Source organism: Globicephala melas, chromosome X (assembly GCF_963455315.2).
Source record: "Globicephala melas chromosome X, mGloMel1.2, whole genome shotgun sequence".
Taxonomy (NCBI): Eukaryota; Metazoa; Chordata; class Mammalia; order Artiodactyla; family Delphinidae; genus Globicephala; species Globicephala melas.
The window spans coordinates 36,507,843-36,535,826 of NC_083335.1; the positions used below are offsets into that span (position 1 = coordinate 36,507,843).

The 27,984-nt window shown below is 39.8% G+C and overlaps 1 protein-coding gene and 1 long non-coding RNA gene across 12 annotated transcripts in view; one reads left to right on the forward strand and one right to left on the reverse strand.

Annotated features, from left to right (window-relative positions):
- LOC115841639 (NACHT, LRR and PYD domains-containing protein 12) overlaps nt 1-25,094 on the reverse strand; it is a 48,034-nt gene extending 22,940 nt beyond the window's left edge. Inside the window, exons 1-4 of one of the 11 annotated variants that reach the window (XM_060292351.1) lie at nt 24,371-24,409; nt 23,690-23,796; nt 23,315-23,381; nt 969-1,056 (exon numbers count right to left, since the gene is read on the reverse strand). In XM_060292351.1, the coding sequence (XP_060148334.1) occupies nt 969-1,038 (70 nt within the window). In that variant the 5' untranslated portion in view covers nt 1,039-1,056; nt 23,315-23,381; nt 23,690-23,796; nt 24,371-24,409. Of the gene's footprint in view, nt 1-968; nt 1,057-4,846; nt 4,944-13,901; nt 13,924-23,314; nt 23,382-23,689; nt 23,797-24,370; nt 24,438-24,553; nt 24,692-24,774; nt 24,980-25,019 lie in introns of those variants that run through there. The other 10 variants (XM_060292354.1, XM_030835786.2, XM_030835783.2 and 7 more) reach the window with 10 other exon arrangements.
- A 92-nt stretch (nt 25,095-25,186) lies between these two features.
- LOC132594526 (uncharacterized) lies at nt 25,187-27,020 on the forward strand. The gene is made up of 2 exons (XR_009560738.1): nt 25,187-26,218; nt 26,579-27,020. It is a non-coding gene; the product is annotated as an uncharacterized lncRNA (long non-coding RNA).
- The last annotated feature ends 964 nt before the right edge of the window (nt 27,021-27,984 follow it).

Here is a 27,984-nt window from a genome sequence, read left to right on the forward strand (position 1 = left end):
CACAGAAATTTAGTCACACTATTACAGCCATTCATGCTGTTCCCCAAACAGAAATAAAACAAAGCAAGCAAGCCACCTCACATCTATTCTAACTTACCAAAAAGGTATTTCATAGCTAATGTCCAACATAAAGTAAACCTAAGAAATTCCCGCACAAATATATTTAGGGTGTAAACATTTATATTTATATGATAAATAAGGAAAATTTTAGGCATGAATTTAAAGGGGAATTCATTATTTTAAGTGACTGTTTCTGGTATTTTTTTTTTCTTTGAACGTTAGCTTATTGCTTCTGTTGGAGCTTCTGTTGAGCCTAATTTGTTAATGAGAAAGAATAAGACATTGCTGATGTTAGTTCGACAGAAATATACAATGACCTATATTCAAATGCACACACACACACACACACACATCCCTTCACATTCCTATAGGTTTTTAGTACTTGCACACCTTTATAGGCAAGAGTGAGACATAGTTGGGAGCTGTGACTAGGTGGATGGGAGGAAGCAGAGTATGGAGAGACAGATATTAGAATGCCACAGAAATGGGCAGCAAGTGAGTGGTCTGTTGAAGATAACCAGTTTCTATTCCCCATAACTAAACATTCCTTGGAGTTCAGGAATCAGCCACATGGGGAAGGACTCCAGAAATTACTCTTTTGTGCTGTTTCCTGTGAAAATCTGTGGTTACAGTAAAGGAAGAGACTTAAGAGTCTTTTAGGATTATAGATGCTTTGGGGACTATGGAAAACATTATAAACACCAGATGCCTCTTCACAAAAATTGTGGAGAGATTATTAATGGGTAAATTCTGTATCCATGTAATACCTTAGTATACATATACCTATACACATACAACACAATTTTAAAGATTCAGAAAAATCCCACAGTCCATGAGGAGAAGTAGGGGAAAGAGAATGAACAAGATTACCTAGATTACACCCTTTTTTACCTCATTCAGTTACTCACCTTTCTGTTCAGACAATAAGCTCCAGGTGCAAGCAGGTTCCATATCTTTTCGTTTCTTTTGACTGTTCATCCTGGCAAATCAAGAAGACTGTAACCCAAAACAGAAATGATGACTTTAATGCCTGGTGGAAGCCCAGAGTAAAAAATTAACTCAAGAAAGACTACTCAAAGCATCACAGAGCTGGGGAAGAGAGAAGGCCTAGTAACCAAGTAGAGAGCTAGCGTGGGACTAGGAGATCACAGGAAGATAGACCAAAATCAACAGTCTTCAGCTTGAAGAGAAAAAAAAACTAAAGAGTATAGAATATCCACAGACTTTTGAAGAGTACAAATACGGGAAATGTCAAATTGAGCTCTAAAATGCGTTATTAAGGGAAGGATAGGATTTAGGCAGTATACCTCTAATGTTTGTGGCCAAGATAAGAAAGAATGACTGTGTCCTTCTACAACACAGTCAATTTGGTACCACTGGTAAAGGGAGAATTCTAAGACCACAGATTAGAATACTGTGGTATAAGAGAAACAGTTTAGAGAGTCAGGAGATCCAAGCCCTAGTTCCATTTCTATAACTATCTACCTATGGACCTTGAGTAAGATTCTTCTACTTTCTGAATCTGTTTTATTATTTTCAAAATGGTGGAGAGAATGTTAGCCCAGGTTTCTTTCCAGGTTGAACATTGTAAGATCAGTGGTCCTAAGTCCCAGTTGCACATTAGAATTACCTTCACACCACCTTCCAGAATTTGTTTTCTTTGTTGCAATATTACTTATCAATTTCTAACACACTTGATTATTTTCTTATGAGTTAGGTTTATTATTCACTTTCAGTATTTCCCCTTAAATTGAATTATTGGCCCCAATTCTCAGCCCTTGCCATGAACTTGGCAGGTCCACACCAAAGAAGTGGAACTTATTTTCCCACCTCTTATCTTTTTTTTTCCCACCTCTTATCTTTGAGCTCAGCTTTGAAACTTGCTCTGGGTAATGGAGTGTACACAGATGTGACTCAAGTAGGGCCCTGATATGTGCTTGCACAGTTGTACATGCTCCCTCTTGTGATTCTGCCACTGGCATGAGATGAGCCATGAGAGAAACAAGCCCCAGGTAGTCCACTCATCCAAGGATGAGAAATACATGCAGTAGAGCCACCCCAGTTTACTCACAGTCCTTCAGCAAGAAAAACAGAGTCACTCCAGCCCGAATCAGAGTTGCCCAACAGAACCCTGCCTAATCAGCTGAGTCCCAGCTGGCCTCCAGATCGGTGAGAATAAGTGCTTAATAAATTCTTAACTTTTCATGCCACTGAGATTTCGTGCTTGTTGTTATGTATTGTTGTGGCAATAGCTAACTAATACATCTTGCTAGAGAGTAAATGCCTAGAAAGTGTTTGACATAGAGAAGACATTCATTAAATGTTCATTGAATAAACTGAATAAATGAATAAAATCTTAAAAATAATACAGTGCCTAGTCTGCATTCCTGATTAATTAAATCAGAATCTTTGATGATGAGGTTTGGCATCAACTTTTTCTTAAGTTCCCAAGGTGATTCAAATACACAGCCAGGGAAAAGAGCCACTGTTCTAAGAATTAGTTTTTTTGATAGAGTGTATTGGTGAAACACACAGGCTTTGGAATCAAACAGATGTGTTCAGGCCCTGACTCTACCACTTACTAACTATGTGACAACCACGGAATTAACATCTCTAAGCCTCAGATTCCTCAACTATTAAATAGGGATAACAACAGTTTATAACAACAGTTGATCACAACCTTTCTTAAAAGGTTATTATGAGGATTAAATGAAGTATGCATATGAAGTATTCAGTACACTACATGGTACATAGTAAGGGCTCAATAATCCTAAACTATAGCTAATGTTGGCATTGCTGTATCATTTGATAGAGAGTAAAAATGTCTGAACTCAGATAGACCTTACTTAAATTCCATTTCCACTGCTTTCTAGCCAGATGACTTCGAGTAAAGTTACTTAAACTCCTGAGACTACAGTAACCCATCTGTAAAATATGGTGATAATAATAACTATTTCATTATTTTGTTGTGAGGATTAAATAAGATGACACACATAAAACTCTTAGCAGAGGACCAAGTGCAATATAAATAATGTCTATGTAGATCGTCCACCCATTTTTTGACTGGGTTGTTTTTTTGATATTGCATTGCAGCATTATTTCTAATAGCCAAGATATGGAAGGAACCTAAGTTTCCATTGATAGATAAATATATATATATATATATAACGGAACATTACTCAGCCATGAAATCTTGCCATTTGCAACAACATGGATGGACCTAGAGTGTATTATACTAAGCAAAATAAGTCAGATAGATAAAGACAAATACCACATAATCTCACTTATATGTGTAATCTAAAAAACAAAATGAATTAACAAGCATAATTAAACAGAAACAGAGTCATAGATATAGAGAAGAAACAGGTGGTAGCAAGATTGGAGGAGACTGGGGAGGAGAGAAATAAGTGGGGGAGATCAAGAGGTACAAACTTTCAGTTACAAAGTAAATGAGTCACAGTGTGGGGAATATACTCAATAATTATGTAATATCTTTGTATGGTAACAGATGACAACTAGACTTACGATGACATTTTGAAATGTATAGAAATATTGAATCACTATGTTGTGTACCAGAAACTAACATAGTGTTGTAGGTTAATTATACTTCCAAAACAAACAAAGAAACAAACTCCTAGAAAAAGAAATCAGATTTGTGACCACCAGAGGTGGGGGGGGGAATTAGGTGAAGGTAGTCAAAAGGTACAAACTTCCAGTTATAAGATAAATTAAGTACTATGGATTTAATATACAGCATGATGAAGATAATTAACACTGCTGTATAAAAGCTGTTAAGAGAGTAAATCCTAAGAGTTCTCATCACCAGGAAAAAATATTTTTTCTATTTCTTTAATGTTGTACCTATATGAGACGACATAATGATTTCATGATGTATGTAAGTCATATCACTATGCTGTACATCTTAAACTTACACAGTGCTGTATGTCAATTATATCTCGAAAAAACTAGAAAAAAAAAGAAATTGAAAAGAAAAAGAAATTATACCAGAGAGTTAGTTACAGTCAACAGACCTTTAGGGAACTATGGGGGTATTTTATAACTGGTTATTAGACCCAGTTAGAGTAAAAGGCTGTGAGATGGCCCAAATTCCACGATGGGAAAGTAGTATCCATTGTACTAGGAGTTCCACTAGAATATATGGAATCATTAAGCAAAGTACCAAAAGGTGCCCTCTTCAAGAAGAGAAATCAAAGTAAGTAATTGAGTCTCCTCCAAGCAGCTGAATTACAAAATGGTAAAATGGTGCTTCTTCCTCTGGGCTAGGGGAGCACCAAGCTAGGGAACACAGGTTAGAGAGCAGGGTATGGGCTAATTTCACTCCCCCTTCACACCCTTGGCTGTGTGCCTTTTCAGTCAACAAACTGTACAACTTTTCATGGTGACTCGACATGGTATGCATGCTGCCAAAAACAGGAGAAAGAAATGCTACAAATCTCACCTCCAGGCCTAAAATGAGACTCTGGATTTTTTTATTGAGATATGATTCACATATCATAAAATTCACCCTTTTACAGTGTACAACTCATTGCTTTGTAGTATACTCACAAAGTTTTGCAACCATCACCACTATCCAATTCCAGAACATTTTCATCACCCCAAAACGAAATGCTGTACTCATTAAGCAGACACTCCACATTCTCCCCCCACCCCAGCCCCTGGCAACCACAATTCTACTTTATGTCTCTAAGGATTTGCCTATTCTGGACATTTCATATAAATGGAATCATACAATACGTGTCCTTTTGTGTCTGGCTTCTTTTCTTACCATAATGTTTTCAAGATTCATCCATGTTGTAGCATGTATCAGTTCTTCATTCCCTTTTATAACTGAATAAGAATCTATTTCACATCCACTGGAATGGCTGTAATTGAAAATATGAAAAATGGCAAGAATGTGGAAAAATCAGAACACTCATACATTGCCAGTGGGAATATAAAATGGTGCAGTCACTATGGAAAAGTTCAGCAGCTCCTCAATAAGTTAAACACAGGATTACCATGTGACCCAGCAATTTTACTCCTAGGTATATACCCAAAACAATTGAAAACAGGTATTTAAACAAAAATTTGTACAAAAATAGTCACAGCATCACTATACTAAATAGTAAAAAAGGTGGGAACAACCCCAATGTCCACCAACTGATGAACTGAATAAACAAAATGTGGTATACTTACAGTGGAGTACTATCCAGCCATAAAGGAACAAGGTACTGAAGCATGCTATAACATGGATGAGCCTTGAAAACATTATGCTACATGAAGGAAGCCAGACACGAAATTCCATTTATATGAAATGTACGTAACAGACAAATCCATAGAGAAAGAAAGTAGATTAGTGGTTGCCAGGGGTTCGGGGAAAAGGGGAAGTGGTAGTGACTGCTAATGGTTATGGGATTCTGTTTGAGGTGTTAGAAACATTCTGGAATTAAATAGTGGTGATGGTTACACAGCATTGTGAATATACTGAAAATAACTAAATTGTATACTTTAAAAGGATGGGTATTATGGTATGTGAATAAAATCAATCAGATCAATTTAATAAAAGCTATAAACTAAACTTGTGGTAATCATTTTGCAATATATACATGTATCAAGTCATTATGTTGTACACCTAAAACCAAAACAGTGTTATATGTTAATTATAACTCAATTAAAAAATAGAAAAAATCAACTGTAAAAGTAGGAAAAAATCAATGAAAAATGCAATTATAGAAGAAAATGAGAAAGTGGAAACAACCCAAATGTCCATCAGTGGATGAATGGATAAACAAAATGTGGTCTAGACATACAAAACATTATTCAGCCTTTAAAGGAAAGAAAATTCTGAAACATGCTACATGGATTAAATTTGAAAACATTACGCAAAGTGAAATAAGCCAGGCACAAAATAAAAAATATTATATGATTCTAATTATATGAAGTACATAGAATAGCCAAATTCATAGAGTCAGAAACTATAACAGTGGTTACCAGGGTCTGGGGGCAGAGGGTAATGGGGAGTTATTGTTTAATGGGTACAGAGTTTCACTTTGGGAAGATGAAAAAATGTTGGAGGTGGCTAGTGGTGATGCTTGGATAACAATGTAAAGTACTTAATGCCACTGAATTGTACACATAAAAGTGACTAAAGTGAGCTCTACCCACAGCCTGTCCCTCCCATCAGGAAACTTGCACAAGCCTCTTAAATAGCCACATCCACGAGAGGGCAGACAGCAGAAGCAAGAAGAACTACAATCCTGCAGCCTGTGGAACAAAAACCACATTCACAGAAAGACAGACAAGATGAAAAGGCAGAGGGCTATGTACCAGATAAAGGAACAAGATAAAACCCCAGGAAAACAACTAAATGAAGTGGAGATAGGCAACCTCCAGAAAAAGAATTCAGAATAACGATAGTGAAGATGATCCAGGACCTTGGAAAAAGAATGGAGGCAAAGATCGAGAAAATGCAAGAAATGTTTAACAAAGACTTAGAAGAATTAAAGAACAAAGAACAATACAATAACTGAAATGAAAACTACACTAGAAGGAATCAATAGCAGAATAACTGATGCAGAAGAACGGATAAGTAACCTGGAAGACAGAATGGAGGAATTCACTGCTGCAGAACAGAATAAAGAAAAAACAATAAAAAGAAATGAAGACAGCGTAAGAGACCTCTGGGACAACATTAAACGCAACAACATTCGCATTATAGAGGTCCCAGAAGGAGAAGAGAGAGAGAAAGAACCTGAGAAAATATTTGAAGAGGTTAGAGTAGAAAACTTCCCTAACATGGGAAAGGAAATAGCCACCTAAGCCCAGGAAGCGCAGAGAGTCCCATACAGAATAAACCCAAGGAGAAACACGCTGAGACACAAAGTAATCAAATTGGCAAAAATTAAAGACAAAGAAAAATTATTGTAAGCAGCAAGGGAATAATGACAAATAACATACAAGGGAACTCCCATAAGGTTAACAGCTGATTTCTCAGCAGAAACTCTACAAGCCAGAAGGGAGTAGCATGATATACCTAAAATGCTGAAAGGGAAGAACCCACAACCAAGATTACTCTATCCAGCAAGGATCTCATTCAGATTCAATGGAGAAATCAAAAGCTTTACAGACAAGCAAAAGCTAACAGAATTCAGCACCACCAAACCAGCTCTACAACAAATGCTAAAGGAACTTCTCTAAGTGAGACACACAAGAGAAAAGGATCTACAAAAACAAACCCAAAACAATTAAGAAAACGTGAATGGATTATTTTATTTATTTATTTTTAACATCTTATTGCTTTACAATGGTGTGTTAGTTTCTGCTTTATAACAAAGTGAATCAGTTATACACATACATATGTCCCCATATCTCTTGCGTCTCCCTCCCTCCCACCCTCGCTATCCCACCCCCCTAGGTGGTCACAAAGCACTGAGCTGATCTCGCTGTGCTATGCAGCTGCTTCCCACTAGCTACCTGTTTTACGTTTCGTAGTGCATATATGTCCATATGTCCATGCCTCTCTCTCGCTTTGTCACAACTCACCCTTCCCCCCCCATATCCTCAAGTCCATTCTCTAGTATGTCTGTGTCTTTATTCCCATCTTGCCCTTAGAGAGGCAAGATCCAGCCTCATCCAACACAACACAGGCACTAGTCCCCTCCACCAGGAAGCCTACACAACCCACTGAACCAACCTTAGCCACCGGGGACAGACATCAAAAACAACGGGAACTACGAAGCTGCAGCCTGCAAAAAGGAGACCCCAAACACAGTAAGAAAAGCAAAATAAGAAGACAGAAAAACACACAGCAGATGAAGGAGCAAGATAAAAACCCAACAGACCTAACAAATGAGGAGGAAATAGGCAGTCTACCTGAAAAAGAATTCAGAATAATGATAGTAAAGATGATCCAAAATCTTGGAAATAGAATAGACAAAATGCAAGAAACATTTAACAAGGACCTAGAAGAACTAAAGATGAAACAAACAACGATGAACAACACAATAAATGAAATTAAAAATACCCTGGATGGAATCAATAGCAAAATAACTGAGGCAGAAGAACGGATAAGTGACCTGGAAGATAAAATAGTGGAAATAACTACTGCAGAGCAGAATAAAGAAAACAGAATGAAAAGAACTGAGAACAGTCTCAGAGACCTCTGGGACGACATTAAATGCACCAACATTCGAATTATAGGGGTTCCAGAAGAAGAAGAGAAAAAGAAAGGGACTGAGAAAATATTTGAAGAGACTATAGTTGAAAACTTCCCTAATATGGGAAAGGAAATAGTTAATCAAGTCCAGGAAGCACAGAGAGTCCCATACAGGATAAATCCAAGGAGAAATATGCCAAGACACATATTAATCAAACTGTCAAAAATTAAATACAAAGAAAACATATTAAAAGCAGCAAGGGAAAAACAACAAATAACACACGAGGGAATCCCCATAAGGTTAACTGCTGATCTTTCAGCAGAAACTCTGCAAGCCAGAAGGGACTGGCAGGACATATTTAAAGTGATGAAGGAGAAAAACCTGCAACCAAGATTACTCTACTCAGCAAGGATCTCATTCAGGTTTGATGGCGAAATTAAAACCTTTACAGACAAGCAAAAGCTGAGAGTTCAGCACCACCAAACCAGCTTTACAACAACTGCTAAAGGAACTTCTCTAGGAAAGAAACACAAGAGAAGGAAAAGACCTACAATAACGAACCCAAAACAATTAAGAAAATGGGAATAGGAACATACATATCGATAATTACCTTAAATGTAAATGGACTAAATGCTCGCACCAAAAGACACAGACTGGCTGAATGGATACAAAAACAAGACCCATATATATGCTGTCTACAAGAGACGCACTTCAGACCTAAGGACACATACAGACTGAAAGTGAGGGGATGGAAAAAGATATTCCATGCAAATGGAAATCAAAAGAAAGCTGGAGTAGCAATACTCATATCAGATAAAATAGACTTTAAAATAAAGAATGTTACAAGAGACAAGGAAGGACACTACATAATGATCAAGGGATCAATCCAAGAAGAAGATATAACAATTGTAAATATTTATGCACCCAACATAGGAGCACCTCAATACATAAGGCAAATACTAACAGCCATAAAAGGGGAAATCGACAGTAACACATTCATAGTAGGGGACTTTAACACCCCACTTTCACCAATGGACAGATCATCCCAAAAGAAAATAAATAAGGAAACACAAGCTTTAAATGATACATTAAATAAGATGGACTTAATTGATATTTATAGGACATTCCATCCAAAAACAACAGAATACACATTTTTCTCAAGTGCTCATGGAACATTCTCCAGGATAGATCATATCTTGGGTCACAAATCAAGCCTTGGTAAATTTAAGAAAATTGAAATTGTATCAAGTATCTTTTCCGACCACAACACTATGAGACTAGATATCAATTACAGGAAAAGATCTGTAAAAACTACAAACACATGGAGGCTAAACAATACGCTACTTAATAACAAAGTGATCACTGAAGAAATCAAAGAATACCTAGAAACAAATGACAATGGAGACACGATGACCCAAAATCTATAGCATGCAGCAAAAGCAGTTCTAAGAGGGAAGTTTATAGCAATACAATCCTACCTTAAGAAAGAGGAAACATCTCAAATAAACAACCTAACCTTGCACCTAAAGCAATTAGAGAAAGAAGAACAAATAAACCCCAAAGTTAGCAGAAGGAAAGAAATCATAAAGATCAGATAAGAAATAAATGAAAAAGAAATGAAGGAAACTATATCAAAGATCAATAAAACTAAAAGCTGGTTCTTTGAGAAGATAAAATAGATAAACCATTAGCCAGACTCATCAAGAAAAGAAGGGAGAAGACTCAAATCAATAGAATTAGAAATGAAAAAGGAAAAGTAAGAACTGACACTGCAGAAATACAAAAGATCATGAGAGATTACTACAAGCAACTCTAAGCCAATAAAATGGACAACCTGGAAGAAATGGACAAATTCTTAGAAATGCACAACCTGCCAAGACTGAATCAGGAAGAAATAGAAAATATGAACAGACCAATCACAAGCACTGAAATTGAAACTGTGATTAAAACTCTTCCAACAAACAAAAGCCCAGGACCAGATGGCTTCACAGGCGAATTCTATCAAACATTTAGAGAAGAGCTAACATCTATCCTTCTCAAACTCTTCCAAAATATAGCAGAGGGAGGAACACTCCCAAACTCCTTCTACGAGGCCACCATCACCTTGATACCAAAACCAGACAAGGATGTCACAAAGAAAGAAAACTACAGGCCAATATCACTGATGAACATAGATGCAAAAGTTCTCAACAAAATACTAGCAAACAGAATCCAACAGCACATTAAATGGATCATACACCATGATCAAGTGGGGTTTATTCCAGGAATGCAAGGATTCTTCAATATACGCAAATCAATCAACGTGATACACCATATTAACCAATTGAAGGAGAACAACCATATGATCATCTCAATAGATGCAGAGAAAGCTTTTGACAAAATTCAACACCCATTTATGATAAAAAACCTGCAGAAAGTAGGCATAGAGGGAACTTTCCTCAACATAATAAAGGCCATATATGACAAACCCACAGCCAACATCGTCCTCAATGGTGAAAAACTGAAAGCATTTCCACTAAGATCAGGAACAAGACAAGGTTGCCCACTCTCACCACTCTTATTCAACATAGTTTTGGAAGTTTTAGCCACAGCAATCAGAGAAGAAAAGGAAATAAAAGGAATCCAAATCGGAAAAGAAGAAGTAAAGCTGTCACTGTTTGCAGATGACATAATACTATACATAGAGAATCCTAAAGATGCTAGCAGAAAACTACTAGAGCTAATCAATGAATTTGGTAAAGTAGCAAGATACAAAATTAATGCACAGGGCTTCCCTGGTGGTGCAGTGGTTGAGAGTCTGCCTGCCGATGCAGGGGACACGGGTTTGTGCCCCGGTCCGGGAAGATCCCACATGCCGTGGAGCAGCTATGCCCGTGAGCCATGGCCGCTGGGCCCGCGCCTCTGGAGCCTGTGCTCCACCATGGGAGAGGCCACAGCAGTGAGAGGCCTGCGTACCGCAAAAAAAAAAAAAAAAAAAAAGTGTCATGTACCAAAATGTTCATTGCAGCTCTATTTACAATAGCCCGGAGATGGAAACAACCCAAGTGTCCATCATCGGATGAACGGATAAAGAAGATGTGGCACATATATACAATGGAATATTACTCAGCCATAAAAAGAAACGAAATTGAGCTATTTGTAATGAGGTGGATAGGCCTAGAGTCTGTCATACAGAGTGAAGTAAGTCAGAAAGAGAAAGACAAATACCGTATGCTAACACATATATATGGAATTTAAGAAAAAAATGTTACGAAGAACCTAGTGCTAAGACAGGAATAACGACACAGACCTACAAGAGAATGGACCTGAGGATACGGGGAGGGGGAAGGGCAAGCTGTGACAAAGCGAGAGAGAGGCATGGACATATATACACTACCAAACGTAAGGTAGATAACTAGCGGGAAGCAGCCGCATAGCAAAGGGAGATCAGCTCGGTGCTTTGTGACCACCTAGCGGGGTGGGATAGGGAGGGTGGGAGGGAGAGAGACGCAAGAGGGAAGAGATATGGGAACATATGTATATGTATAACTGATTCACTTTGTTATAAAGCAGAAACTAACACACCATTGTAAAGCAATTATACTCCAATAAAGATGTAAAATAAATAAATAAAATATATATATAAAGAGCTCATGCAGCTCAATATTAAAGAAACAAACAACCCAATCCAAAAATAGGCAGAAGACCTAAATAGACATTTCTCCAAAGAAGATGTACAGATGGCCAAGAAGCACATGAAAAGCTGCTCAACATCACTAATTATTAGAGAAATGCAAAGCAAAACTATAATGAGGTACCACCTCACACCCGTTAGAATGGGCATCATCAGAAAATCTAGAAACAACAAATGCTGGAGAGGGTGTGGAGAAAAGGGAACCCTCTCGCACTGTTGGTGGGAATGTAAAGTGGTACAGACACTATGGAGAACAGTATGGAGGTTCCTTTAAAAACTAAAAATAGAACTACCATATGTCCCAGCAATCCCACTACTGGGCATATACCCAGAGAAAACCATAATTCAAAAAGACACATGCACCCCAATGTTCACTGCAGCACTGTTTACAATAGCCAGGTCATGGAAGCAACCTAAATGCCCATCGACAGACGGATAAAGAAGATGTGGTACATATATACAATGGAATATTACTCAGCCATAAAAAGGAATGAAACTGAGTCATTTGTTGAGACGTGGATGGATCTAGAGACTGTCATACAGAGTGAAGTAAGTCAGGAAAAGAAAAACAAATATCATATATTAACACATATATGTGGAACCTAGAAAAATGGTACAGATGAACCAGTTTGCAGGGCAGAAATTGAGGCACAGATGTGGAGAACAAACGTATGGACACCAAGGTGGGAAAGTGGCGGGGTGGTGGTGGTGGTGGTGTGATGAATTGGGTGATTGGGATTGACATGTATACACCGATGTGTATACAATTGATGACTAATAAAAACCTGTTGTATAAAAATATAAATAAAATAAAATTAAAAAATTAAAAAAAGTGACTAAAGTGATAAATTTTATGTTATATATATTTTACTACAATAAAAAAAAGAAAATGGGCAAAATATTTGAACAGACCTTTCACAAAGGAAGATATACAAATGGTCAATAGCACACGAAAAGATGGCTCAACATCATTAGTCACTAGGGAAATGTAAATAAAAACTGCAATGAGGTATCAGTTCACACTCACCAGAATGGTTAATATTAAAAAAACTGACACTACCAAATGCTACTAAGGATGTTGGTAGGAGAGTAAAATGGTACAAAGATATGGCAGTTTCACATAAAACAAAACATACCCCCTATGTTCAGCCATAAAAAACCATGAAATCTTGCCATTTATGACAACATGCATGGACCTTGAGGGCATTATGCTAATTGAAATAAGTCAGACAAAGAAAGACAAATACTACGTGATCTTGTTTATACACAGAATGTTAAAAAAAAAAACCTCAAAGACACAGAGAACAGATTGGTGGTTGCCAGAGGCAGAGAGGGAGGGGGTGGGGAGTGGGCAAAGTGGGTGAGGGGAGTCAAAAAGTACAAACTTCTAGTTACAAAATAGTTAAGTCATGGGAATCACGAGAATGTAATGTACAGCATGGTGACTATAGTTAGCAATACTGTATCACATATTTAAAAGTTACTAAGAGACTAAATATTTAAAGTTCTCATCACAAGAAAAAGAATTCTGTAACTTTGTATGGTGATGGATGTTAACTAAACTTATTGTGGTGATCATTTAACAATATATACAAATATCATATATTTGTACACCTGAAACTAATATAACATTGTATGTCAATTATACCTCAATTAAAAAAATCAATAATTATCAAAATAGAAAGCAAACAATTAAACAACAGAGTAAATCAATAAAAGGAAATGATAGTTATCTGAAAAGAACAATAGAATGAACAAATTTTTAGCAAGTATGATTTCAAAAATAAAGCCATCATAAATTAACATAAAAAATGAAAGGGAACCAAACTACAGAAACAAGAGATTAAAAAATTATCCAAAAAGTACTATGTATAATTTTTATAGCAATAATTTAAAAAACCTAAGTGAAATGGATAATTCCCAAGAAAATAAACAACCAAAATCGGCCTAAGAAATAGAAAACTTAAATAGACCAATTAATCATAGAAGAATGTGAAATGATAATACTCTACCTCAAAAGTCACCAGCCCCAGAAAGTTTTGTGGGAGAGTTTGACCACACCATCTAGGAACAGATTAATCAAGCTTTACACAAAAATTTCCAAAGCAAAGTAAAAGAAGGGAAATGACACCATACAACTATAGGCTAGTATAATCTTGATACCAAAACTGACAAGTAAAGGGAAAGAAATTATAGGCCCATCTCACTTATGAACGTAGATATAAAAATGCATAACCTTAATACCATAATCAAGCACAGGAAAACTACAGGCCATTATTTTTCAAGGGGATGCTGATGGCATTTTTGGCGGAACAATTCTTCATTTAGTATCCCTGATCCCTATCTACTAAATGCCAGCAGGACTTCCCACCACACACACACCAATAAACTGTGACAACCAAAAGCACCTCCAGGCATTTCCAAATGTCCCCTAGAGGGATGGTTAGCCCCAGGCTGAGGATCAGTACTATAGGCAATCTCACTTATGAACACAGAGATACAAAACTGCTAAATAAAAGATTAGTCCCTCAAATCCCAGAGTACATTAAAAAAGAAAAAAAAAAACACATCATTCCCTGACCTGATAGGTTAATATTAGGAATGCAGGGAAGTTTAACACTTACAGATCTGTCAGCGTGGAACAGGACACCAACTCCTTACTTGGAAAATTGGCAATTACAGGGAAAGAGTTAAGCGTTTATCCTGTCTTTCGTATAGGAACTGTATTTTAGACTTACCAAGTAGCCCTAGTAGAGGAGAGATAGTTCTTCTTACAGAGGTATGCTAGCTAATAAATTCAGAAAGAATAATAGAATTAGAAACTTATTATTTTGAAATCCTTAATGAACTAATTGACTCACATAATAGTTATCAAATGGATGGTAAAGCCACTAGGTGAAAGGATGATGGAGAACTTTACAATGACAGGATCAGACTAACACCACTTCAATCCAGTTTTAGTATCATTAATAGTGAGACAAGCAAACATTATGTAAAAGAAAGTACATAGTATCAACCACTAAACAGTCTTAACAAATAATAAGAACCTGAATCTAATCAAGCACTTAGATCCACCTTCCAGTCTACAGGAAATACAAGCAATACAGAAACAGATAAAACAGCACCTCAAGGAAGTAATCAGCCAAATCCAGAAAGTGGGAGAGTCTACAGAACAAATAGCAGGTTTCTTCAACAAACCAATGCCATGAAAATAAAAGGGAGGTGGTGTTGTTCTGTATTAGCTTTTTAAAAACTTAAAAGAAATCTAAGAGATATAACCTAATATAATGAGTTGTTGGTTGGGCCCTGATTGAAAGAAACCTCAACGGTAAAAATATTTTTTAGGACTTCCTTGGTGGTGCAGTGGTTAGGAATCTGCCTGCCAATGCAGGGGGCACGGGTTCGAGCCCTGGTCCCGGAAGATCCCACATGCTGCGGAGCAACTAAGCCCGTGCGCCACAACTACTGAGCCCACGTGCCACAATTACTGAAGCGCACGTGCCTAGAGCCCATGCTCCACAACAAGAAAAGCCATTGCAACAAGAGAAGCCCCCACAGTGCAACAAAGAGTAGCCTCGGCTCTTCCCAACTACAGAAAGCCCATGCGGCAACGAACACCCAACACAGCAAGCAATAAAATAAATAAATTTATTTTTTTTAAAGTCTAAAAAATAAAACCATTTTTTAGACAATTGGAAAAATTGGAAGATACGCCGGGTATTAGTATTATAATGGCATTATGATTATATGAGAAGACGTCATTTTTGCTACAATTTTTGGTGAGGCATACTGAAATATTTAGGAGTGAAATCATATGATGCTCATGATTAGCCTAAAACATCCCAGCACAAAAGAGGGGAGGGGAATAGCTGAAACAAGTATGGCAAAATGTTGATGGCTATTAAAGCTCAGTTATGGGGGTTTACTGTACTCTCTACTGTCATTTATGTTTGGAAATTATCATAATAGAAAGTTTTTAAAAAGCTATCAATGCATGGGCTTCCCTGGTGGCGCAGTGGTTGAGAGTCTGCCTGCCGATGCAGGGGACACAGGTTCGTGCCCCGGTCCAGGAAGATCCCACATGCCGCGGAGCGGCTAGGCCCATGAGCTATGGCCACTGAGCCTGCACGTCCGGAGCTCCGCAACGGGAGAGGCCACAACAGTGAGTGGCCCGCATACCGCAAAAAAAAAAAAAAAAAAAAAGGTATCAATGCAATTCAATGCATTAACAAGTTAAAGGGGAAAAACCTATATGTCCAACTTACAGGTGAAAAAGCAATTGATAAAATGTCATAGCCATTCTTGCTTTTAAAAAGCCTCAAAAGAGTAGGAATTAAAGAAAACTTACTTAACTTAATAAAGGGCAACTGCCAGAACCCACACTAAGAAGCATACTTGATGAAATTTTCGAAGCATTCCCATTAAAGGGAGGGATAAGTTAAGGATGTCTGATATCATTGTTACTATTCAGCCTTATACTGGAAGTCCTAGACAATGCATTCAGATAAGAAAAATACACGTGGTATACAGATTGAAGCCAGAGAGAAAACTATCAATATTTGCACATAATCTGTTTGCCAACCTAGAAAATCCAACAGACTCAATGAACAAACTATTAGAAAGAAGGAGAATTCAGTAAAGTTGTTGGGCACAATTTCAAACAAAAAACAAGTTATCTTATATACCCTTGATTACAAAATGAAAGAAAAAATCCTATTAATAGTAGCAACAAAAGCTATAAAGTATCTAGAAATAGCCCAAACAAGATATGTTCAACACATGTATGGAGAAAATGACACGTTATTAAAGGACTTAAAAATCTGAATAAATGGAGAGTCATACCACATATATTCATATAAAGGAAGAGTCATTAATGTAAAGGTGCCAATTCTCCCCAGTTAAATCCGGAAACTCAATGCGGCGCCAACAAAAATGCCAATAAGATTCTATTTGGGTATGATAATTTGATTCTAAAATCCATATTATAAAGTAAATATGCAAGAATAACACAAAATTGAAGAAAAAAGATGACTTTCCATGTCAGATATCAAACGTTATAAAACTATAGAAATTTAAAGTGTGGTATGAATGCAAGTATAAATAAATGGATCAGTAGAACCAAATAAAGAATTCTGAAACAAACCTAAATATGCATAAGAATCTAGTATTGATTAAAGGTAGCATTTAGAAGTGAGTAGAGAAAGGAAAGAGGGAGGCATGTAGAAGGATATACATTGCAGCACATTTTATATTAGCAAAAAACTTGGAAATAATCATGACAATGGGGAAATGGCTAAATGAATTATAGCATATCTGTTCTGTAGAATACGCCAAAACAGTGAAAAAGAACAAGTTAGATTTACATGTACTAATATGAAAAGTTCTCAGTCATTATGTTGGGTGAAAAGTAGCAAGTAGCAGAACAACACATATAAGCATGATAAAATATATATATATATTTAACATCTTTACTGGAGTATAAATAATTTACATTTTAAATAACACTAAATAATACTATATATATAAATTGTGTGTGTGTGTGTGTGAGAGAGAGAGAGCGAGAGAGGGAAAGAGAGTGAGAGAAAAGATCTGGAAGAAGCTAAGTCCAGCAGTGAGTAGGGAGGGAGAGAATCAGGCAGGAAATCAATGACTAAAGAAGGTTTAAGCCTTCCCTGTAACATTCTAATCCTCTGAAAGAAAAATGTATTCGTGTGTCAATTGTGTAATTAAGTCAATAAATAAGAAATTTAAAAGCTGCATAATGATATGAATAAATTATATATGGTTAAGGACTTATTTATTCATATAAATGCATGGAAAGGCGATTGTAAGGATACTCACCAAACTGTTGACAATTAGTTTATTCTTTGTTTTGCTTTTTTTGGGGGGTGAGGGTGGAAGTAACAACTATAGAGGGAGCAGAAAAGGCAAGTTTCAAGATTTACTATCTCTACACCTGTGTACTGTTTCAATCTTTTACCATGAAAATATATATTATTGAGTAATTAAAAAATAAAGACATGGAAAAAGTCAAAGGCACACTGTTAAGTGGAAAAAGCTAGTTGCTATATCTTATATATAATTCTATATATAGAATAATGTATACATCTATTGTATTATATGTGGGTACATATGTATTCTAATGCATAGAAAGAAAAATACAAATTGGACTTTCACAATTTATATACTTGTGTTGATTATTCTGTTCTAACGAGCATATAGTTGTGCATTCCTTAAGAAATACTATGATAATCATATTGCAATATATAAACATAACAAACCATTATGTTTGCAATATATAAACATATCAAATCATTATGTTGTTATGTACATCTTAAACTGTACAATGTTATATATCAATTATATCTTAATGAATCTGAGGTGGGAGGAAGAAACATAGAAATACAGATAAATCTAGGACATCCCTGCTGGTGCAGTGGTTAAGAATCTGCCTGCCAATGCATGGGACATGGGTTAAAGCCCTGGTCCGGGAAGATCCCACATGCCGTGGAGCAACTAAGCCTGTTCGCCACAACTACTGAGCCTGCGTGCCACAACTACTGAAGCCCACATGCCTAGATCCCGTGCTCTGCAACGAGAAGCCACTGCAATGAGAAGCCCACGCACTGCAACAGAGTAGCCCCCGCTCGCTGCAACTAGAGAAAGCCTGTGTACAGCAAATAAAACCCAACACAGCCAAAAATAAATAAATAAATTTATTTTTTAAAAAAGAAACAAAATACCTTGCACCTCAAGCAATTAGAGAAAGAAGAACAAAAAACCCCAAAGTTAGCAGAAGGAAAGAAATCATAAAAATCAGATCAGAAATAAATGAAAAAGAAATGAAGGAAACAATAGCAAAGATCAATAAAACTAAAAGCTGGTTCTTTGAGAAGATAAACAAAATAGATAAACCATTAGCCAGACTCATCAAGAAAAGAAGGGAGAAGACTCAAATCAATAGAATTAGAAATGAAAAAGGAGAAGTAACAAGTGACCCTGCAGAAATACAAAGGATCATGAGAGATTACTACAAGCAACTCTATGCCAATAAAATGGACAATCTGGAAGAAATGGACAAATTCTTAGAAATGCACAACCTGCCAAGACTGAATCAGGAAGAAATAGAAAATATGAACAGACCAATCACAAGCACTGAAATTGAAACTGTGATTAAAACTCTTCCAACAAACAAAAGCCCAGGACCAGATGGCTTCACAGGCGAATTCTATCAAACATTCAGAGAAGAGCTAACACCTATCCTTCTCAAACTCTTCCAAAATATAGCAGAGGGAGGAACACTCCCAAACTCCTTCTACGAGGCCACCATCACCTTGATACCAAAACCAGACAAGGATGTCACAAAGAAAGAAAACTACAGGCCAATATCACTGATGAACATAGATGCAAAAATCCTCACCAAAATACTAGCAAACCGAATCCAACAGCACATTAAAAGGATCATACACCATGATCAAGCAGGGTTTATTCCAGGAATGCAAGGATTCTTCAATATATGCAAATCTATCAATGTGATAAACCATATTGACAAATTGAAGGAGAAAAACCATATGATCATCTCAATAGATGCAGAGAAAGCTTTTGACAAAATTCAACACCCATTTATGATAAAAAACCCTGCAGAAAGTAGGCATAGAGGGAACTTTCCTCAACACAATAAAGGCCATATATGACAAGCCCACAGCCAACATCGTCCTCAATGGTGAAAAACTGAAAGCATTTCCACTAAGATCAGGAACAAGACAAGGTTGCCCACTCTCACCACTCTTATTCAACATAGTTTTGGAAGTTTTAGCCACAGCAATCAGAGAAGAAAAGGAAATAAAAGGAATCCAAGTTGGAAAAGAAGAAGTAAACCTGTCACTGTTTGCAGATGACATGATACTATACATAGAGAATCCTAAAGATGCTACCAGAAAACTACTAGAGCTAATCAATGAATTTGGTAAAGTAGCAGGATACAAAATTAATGCACAGAAATCTCTGGCATTCCTATACACTAATGGTGAAAAATCTGAAAGAGAAATTAAGGAAACACTCCCATTTTACGATTGCAACAAAAAGAATAAAATACCTAGGAATAAACCTACCTAAGGAGACAAAAGACCTGTACTCAGAAAACTATAAGACACTGATGTAAGAAATCAAAGATGATACAAATAGATGGAGAGATATACCATGTTCTTGGATTGGAAGAATCAACATGGTGAAAATGACTCTACTACCCAAAGCAATCTATAGATTCAATGCAATCCCTATCAAACTACCACTGGCATTTTTCACAGAACTAGAACAAAAAATTTCACAATTTGTATGGAAACACAAAAGACCCCGAATAGCCAAAGCAATCTTGAGAACGAAAAACGGAGCTGGAGGAATCAGGCTCCCTGACTTCACACTATACTACAAAAGCTACAGTAATCAAGACAGTATGGTACTGGCACAAAAACAGAAAGATAGATCAATGTAATAGGATAGAAAGCCCAGAGATAAACCCACACACATATGGACACCTTATCTTTGATAAAGGTGGCAGGAATGTACAGTGGAGAAAGGACAGCTTCTTCAATAAGTGGTGCTGGGAAAACTGGACAGGTACATGTAAAAGTATGAGATTAGATCACTCCCTAACACCATACACAAAAATAAGCTCAAAATGGATTAAAGGCCTAAATGTAAGGCCAGAAACTATCAAACTCTTAGAGGAAAACATAGGCAGAACACTCTATGACATAAATCACAGCAAGATCCTTTTTGACCCACCTCCTAGAGAAATGGAAATAAAAACAAAAATAAACCAATGGGACCTAATGAAACTTCAAAGCTTTTGCACAGCAAAGGAAACCATAAACAAGACCAAAAGACAACCCTCAGAATGCGAGAAAATATTTGCAAATGAAGCAATTGACAAAGGATTAATTTCCAAAATTTACAAGCAGCTCATGCAGCTCAATAACAAAAAAACACACAACCCAATCCAAAAATGGGCAGAAGACCTAAATAGACATTTCTCCAAAGAAGATATACAGATTGCCAACAAACACATGAAAGAATGCTCAACATCATTAATCATTAGAGAAATGCAAATCAAAACTACAATGAGATATCATCTCACACCAGTCAGAATGGCCATCATCAAAAAATCTAGAAACAATAAATGCTGGAGAGGGTGTGGAGAAAAGGGAACACTCTTGCACTGTTGGTGGGAATGTGAATTGGTACAGCCACTATGGAGAACAGTATGGAGTTTCCTTAAAAAAACTACAAATAGAACTATCATATGACCCAGCAATCCCACTACTGGGCATATACCCTGAGAAAACCAAAATTCAAGAGTCATGTACCAAAATGTTCACTGCAGCTCTATTTACAATAGCCCGGAGATGGAAACAACCCACGTGCCCATCATCGGATGAATGGATAAAGAAGATGTGGCACATATATACAATGGAATATTACTCAGCCATAAAAAGAAACGAAATTGAGCTATTTGTAATGAGGTGGATAGATCTAGAGTCTGTCATACAGAGTGAAGTAAGTCAGAAAGAGAAAGACAAATACCGTATGCTAACACATATATATGGAATTTAAGGGAAAAAAATGTCATGAATAACCTAGGGGTAAGACAGGAATAAAGACACAGACCTACTGGAGAACAGACTTGAGGATATGGGGAGGGGGAAGGGTGAGCTGTGACAAAGCGAGAGAGAGGCATGGACATATACACACTACCAAACGTAAGGTAGATAGCTAGTGGGAAGCAGCCACATGGCACAGGGATATCGGCTCGGTGCTTTGTGACCACCTAGAGGGGTGGGATAGGGAGGGTGGGAGGGAGGGAGACGCAAGAGGGAAGACATATGGGAACATATGTATATGTGTAACTGATTCACTTTGTTATAAAGCAGAAACTAACACACCATTGAAAAGCAATTATACCTCAATAAAGATGTTAAAAAAAAAAGAAACCAATACAGATAAATCATGTCATTCACCTAATCAAAATCCTTTAGTAGGAGTATTCCCAATGCTCCTAGGATAAAGCCCAAAATAATTAAGGGGCCCTGCCATCCAGTCTCAGCTCCCAATGCTCTCCCCCTTGCTTAATGTGCTCTAGCCACAGGAGACACCTTTCAGTACTTCAAGTCCCTTGCACGTGTTCTAGCTTCAGGTCTCTGCACATGATGTTTGTTTCCTCTATGTGGAACACTTCCTCCATTCATCCCTCCTCTATCTCCTTCTACCCCAGCTGATCCTTCAGTTCTCATCACTTCTTTAGGAGAGTCTTCCCTGACATTGCAGACATAGTCAGGTCCTCCTGTTATAAGTACTTATAGAACGCTTATTTTTCCTTCATAGCTCTTATCTCAATTTGCAGTTTTCTACTTATAGGTGGGATTATTAATGTCTGTTATCACTCCTACTAGACTGTAAGCTCCATGATAGCAGGACTCTTGTCTCTCTTGTTATAACCTGACATTTAGTAAGAGCGCAGTAAATATCTGTGAAATAAATGACTGCTCCCTGTTAATCAGGGTGGACCTTATCGGCCCTAGCTCCATTTTCCTCTCCATTCCAACCCACGTCATCAGATAAGTAACCTCAAAGGCTATGGATGACTCATCCAACACTCTAGCTTCATTGTCCCTTGACCTCCTCTACTTCTGCAACCTCTGACTACATGCCACTTCACATGCCATTTCTAGCTATTAGTGCCCTAGACCACCCGATAAACATGGAGCTGCTCCACTTCAGAATTTCTGAACTCCACTAACCCAATCTCTGGCTACAACCTCTTACCCTTATTACTTCTTGGTTCTCAGAATACCCACTCCTCATTCTCATCAAGATCTCCCATCCTTCGACTTCTCCCATTCTTCAGCTCATTACCACTTTATTGCTTAACTCCCTATCCAGTCTAGTGGCCATGGTACATCACTTCAGACACTCTTGCTAGCAGCCTCACTGATCTAATCCATTTTAATCTGCCATTTACCGAGCTACTATGAGTTACTATGGACCACTCTATATGCATTACTTCTGGAACTTCTCACAACACCTATATGAGGTAGAGACCACCATTACCCCCTTTTACAGATAAGGAAAAGGATTCTTAAAGAGGTGAAGTAACTTGTGCGAGGTCACACAGAAAGTGATGGAGCAGGGTGCAGCTGGGATCTGAAAGAGATCTGTCTGACACCAAGGTCTGTGCTCCGAACCAGCAGGTTACTCTGTAGCTCAGAGGGAATGATAACTCTGACTACAACACGGAAAATGAACGGGAGGGAAGCAGGCCAAGTGTGAAGGCTTGGCGACCAAGGCAGCAATCCAGGGGAGAGTTGATGGTGGACTAAGCCTTATCTCTCAGAACATCTCAAAAGATCCAAACTAAAAGCCCACTTACTTCAGGCGTGTGACTTTACAGGATGGATCTGGTGGGCTTTGGCTGAGGATGGCACAACTAGGTGTGCCTAGAAGAGACCAAAAAGAAAACCAGCAGTTTAATACATTCTTTCAGGATACAATTTCTACTTTAACTTATCTACTTACTTATTTATGTTTATACTTAAGGTATGATGACATTCATTAAATGCTTCCGTTTGCTGGGAATTTATTATAGTCTTATTTACACTTCCAACCACGCTGTGAGCTACTCTCCCATTTTACAAATGAGGAAAGTGAGGCGCAGAAAGATGAGGGAAATTGCTTCACATCCCACAGTTAGTTAATGATAAAGACGGAATCAGAACCCCAATCCGCTTCTTTCCTAGTCACTTACCCAGCCAACGGCCAACCTTAAAGCCGCACTCCCCACACTACACCCGGGCCATGGAGACGCTTGCGGGTGCGGGGATCCGAGGACGCGCTGCGCTCCGACCTGAGGACCTGAGCAAGAGCAGGGAACTGACCAGCACGTCTGAGGCCGGTGCCCAGACCTGGGCTGAGCAGCCGGCCGGCTCACGGGACCCGGTTGCGAGGCCTGGCGCCCCGGCTGGATGGGGAAGGCCATGGGCCCCGGAGCGGCCGTACCCTGGGGAGCGACCCCGTTTCTTACACCCACTCTGAGGGCCCCACCTCCCAAAGGCACGGTGACACGGCCTGGAAGCCACCAAGCCCAGGACGGGCCCGCAGAGAAAGGAGGCAACAGCTCGGTCACCTGTTCCGTTCCCCCGTCGCAGAATCACAAGACCCAGTGGCGAATACCTAAGTCACCTATTTGGGTTTTCTGCCCGACTTCAGCCACAGTCTGGGGTCTACGAATGGCCGTCCTTGGGCCCAGGAACCACCATGTGCTTTTGTTTGGTTTTTTGGTTTTGTTTTTTCTTTTTGAGGAGATGACCGATACTTTTCCTTAGAATTTCAAACGGGTCACGTCCACCCTCCACCCGCCCTTCAAAAAATTAAAAAGTTAAGAATGCTGACTCGGAGCTGTCAGCCAGAGACGCTCTGATATCTTTACCTCAATCCCGCAAGCTCGCGGTGTCAGTCCCCACCCCCGGCGTCCCTCAGCATTCCTTTCCGTTCTCTCCTCCCCCACCCCCACGCACGCCTACACGCACGCACCCCACACGCACGGCCCCCCACACGCACGCACCTCCCAACAGACGCGCCGCACGCACGCGCCAAGGTTCTCCACACACACACCCATAAATTGCTGCAACCAGGCGTGTTCTCTCGTGCCTCTCCGCGCAGACGCGTGTTCCCCAAGTCCCGCGCCTCGACCCCCACTCCACACGCGCATCCTCTAGAGCCTCTCCCATCTCCCCTTTCCAGGGCGGGCTTTCCTCAGGGGCTGGCGGCCCGGCCCTCCCCGCCCCCCAGCTTCGCGGGCAGCGAGGTCCCTCCCCGGCGCGCTGAGCTCACCCCGAACGAGCCTGCGGCAGGCCAGTCCAACTGGGCCGCCGCTTCCCTCCTCGCATCCCAGGAGACACCGGGCGGGGTGTGGCACCTCCCACGCTCGGCCACCGGGGCCTTCGGACTACTGGGAAGCCAGCCACTCAGCCGGAGGGAACTCCCTCGACTTCCTGTCCCTCCCAACGGAGTGGGCGCTGGGGGGCAGGGTGGTGCGGCGGGAGGCGTTTCTCGTTCTCGCTGAGAAAAGCGCTCACCTGGTTCCCAAAGCCAGTTTGCCCTTCCTCTCCTTCCTGCCAGAGGGAAGGGAGAGCCAAGGTCTTGGGGCGGAGAAGGGGAAATGACTCAGAGAGGAGGCGTCTCAGAGGGAGGGGCCGGCCTGGAAAGGGGGGGGGGGCATTGGGGAGCGGGAGGGGAAGGGGAGGAAAAAAGAGGATGGGAAAACCGCGGTGGGAGAGGTTTCGAGGGTGTCTAGCGCAGTCCTGGGAATCCTGCCTGGTCAACCCCGAATCCAGGAGCCACTAGGCTGGATCTTTTCCTAGGTTTTGGGCCCTGACTTCTTTACCCCGTGCCAAAGGCAGCCAGAGCCAAGACCCTTGCTAGCAACTACCGGGCAGCACGGAATCTTCTGGGCTGGGCAAGGGCACAGGAATTAACTCTTCGCGTCCTTTGGAGTCAATACTAGTAGTCTTTACCTCATAGTGTTGCTGGGAGAATTAAATTAGTTACTACATCTCAAGTGATTAGAATAGTGTCAGGGACACTGTAAGCAGTCAATCAGTGATAGCTCCTATTATTACGAAGGTGTTCATTTGTTGGTGGTCTGTGTCACCTCTAGATTGTGAGTCTCATGAGGGCAGAGACTACGTATTTTCTTTATCACCGAACTACAGCACCTGACACAAAGCAGCTATCAATAAATTATTTGTTGAGTTAATGAATAAATGGGTGATTGAATGATAACTTGGACTAGTGGCTATGCCAAGACCTTCTCTGCCACGTAAGGGGTGCGTTTGTGGAAGTTTGAGGAAGAAGGGCTATGATTGGGAAAGGTGGCACATAGGACTCCTGTGGATTGCTATATCAAGTGACCTGCTCTGCCCTTGGAAAATGGAATGTCTGGCAGTTTCCTACATGGACGACTGTCAGACAGCTGACCCGAAATTTGAAACTGAGCTGTGGCTAGCTACATCAGTATTTGCATCTTGTACAGTTAGTAAGTAAAGAAGGAAGGGGGAGAGGGCTGAAGCGGAAAACTCAAAAATAATGGTGGCAAATGTTAAGTGAGGGAGATTGGTGGGGGGGAGCTCTGAATGAATCGAAATGTGTATGGAGGAGTATAGTGACCCCAAAAGGAAATCTGATAGCGGTCCTAAAGTGACAGTAATGTTATCCACCTTTCTGTTCTAGTCATAGGGTTCCTGATGATCTGCCCTCATGTCCCAGCATTCTTGGGGTAGGTATGCAGATTAGGCTCCTATCAGTACATTCACTAAACTTGCATTTATGGAAATTAATACTGTTAGAGCGAGAAGGGACCTTAGAGATTACTCATACATTTCAATTCAGAGTTGAAAAACTAAGAGCCAGAAATGGATAGCAAAGGACTTGGGCTTTGGGATTCTCTGGCCTTGGTACTGAATCTTTCAGGGCCTGAATTTGTTGTGTGTCCCATTATTCCTTTAATTCCTGCCCCACCCTATCCCAAGCCCCAAAGAGACTGAATAAAAGGACATAAATAGAAGGTCAGCAGAAAGGAGGGAGAAAGGAAGTTCCTCACCAGACCCTTACTTTACTTCCTTTTTTCCCCCTCCAGGGAAGGTACCTGGGCCTTCAGCTAACTGCTGTAGAACAACAGCTCCACCACGGTACCCTGGAAGTTGCGTTATCCACATAAACCCCACAGGCAAAGGCTTGAACCACAGCTAATCTGAGTCTTGGCAAAATGCCTGTGACCCTCCCAGAGAACAAGAAGATAGGAGGCTTGCAAGAAGTTGCTTCACGGCCATCTTCCACTCACCTCTGTATCTCTCCTCTCCCCTGGGAAACTGTCAAGAGACAGTTTTGCATCGCCTCCCACCTGCTGAGATCTGATGAGATAAGAGTCTTCCTGACTCATCCCACTCAGAAGAGAGCTACAGACTATAAAGTCATTTAGTTGCAGTCTAGAATTGGCTTCGGAGCAACTGGATATCCCATAACTACCATTGCAGTCCTCTGGCCCCTTTTGTTTCAGTGTAATTCTTTTTTTTTTTTTTTCCGGTATGCAGGCCTCTCACTGCTGCAGCCTCTTCCGTCGCGGAGCACCGGGTCTGGACGTGCAGGCCCAGCATCCATGGCTTACGGGCCCAGCGGCCATGGCTCACGGGCCCAGCTGCTCCGCAGCATGTGGGATCCTCCCGGACCGGGGCACGAACCCGTGTCCCCTGCATCGGCAGGCAGACTCTCAACCACTGTGCCACCAGGGAAGCCCCAGTGTAATTCTTTTTGGTGCTTGGGATACGAACCACTAGGAGCAGGAAACTTTGACTACTTTTCCTTTCACTAATAAAATAAAAAACTGTTTGACTCTGAACGTCATTCATTGTATCTTTACCTGCTAAATGAGTTAGGCCTTGGACTTGCCTTGCCTTGTGTACTTGCTGCTTGCTGTGAATTTCACATTTCTGGTATATCACAGCACCTCCCTTATCATTGAGGGAGTTGAGCTGAACAAAAAGATATGTACATCATAATGGCCTTTTCCTGCCACTGTACATCGGGAGAATCAGCTCAAATTCCATGTTTCTGGGACTTCCAATCTGGTGGGAGGAGTAGCAGATCCTCTTTGCCGTCTATGCACAAGTAGAGTGGGCATTTACATTCTGTTATTTGAAAGACCCCTCTTGGCCCAGAATATGTTCCCAACAGGCTTACCAGAACATTGTTGGCTGACCCTTTCCAAACCTGAAAATCTGAAGCTTGCCCCACCCCAGTCACCCCTAGGTTAGACAACAAAAGCATTGCCTCTGGAAGGTCCTTGTTAACATTTTCTTGTTTTCTGAGAAGGAAGGAAGAGGTAGAGTGAGGAGTTGATAGAGACGTGAATTTTTTTTTTTTTGGCTGTGTTGGGTCTTCGTTGCTGCGCGTGGGCTTCTCATTGCGGTGGCTTCTCTTGTTGTGGAGCACGGGCTCTAGAGTGCAGGCTTGGTAGTTGTGGCGCACGGGCTTAGTTGCTCCACG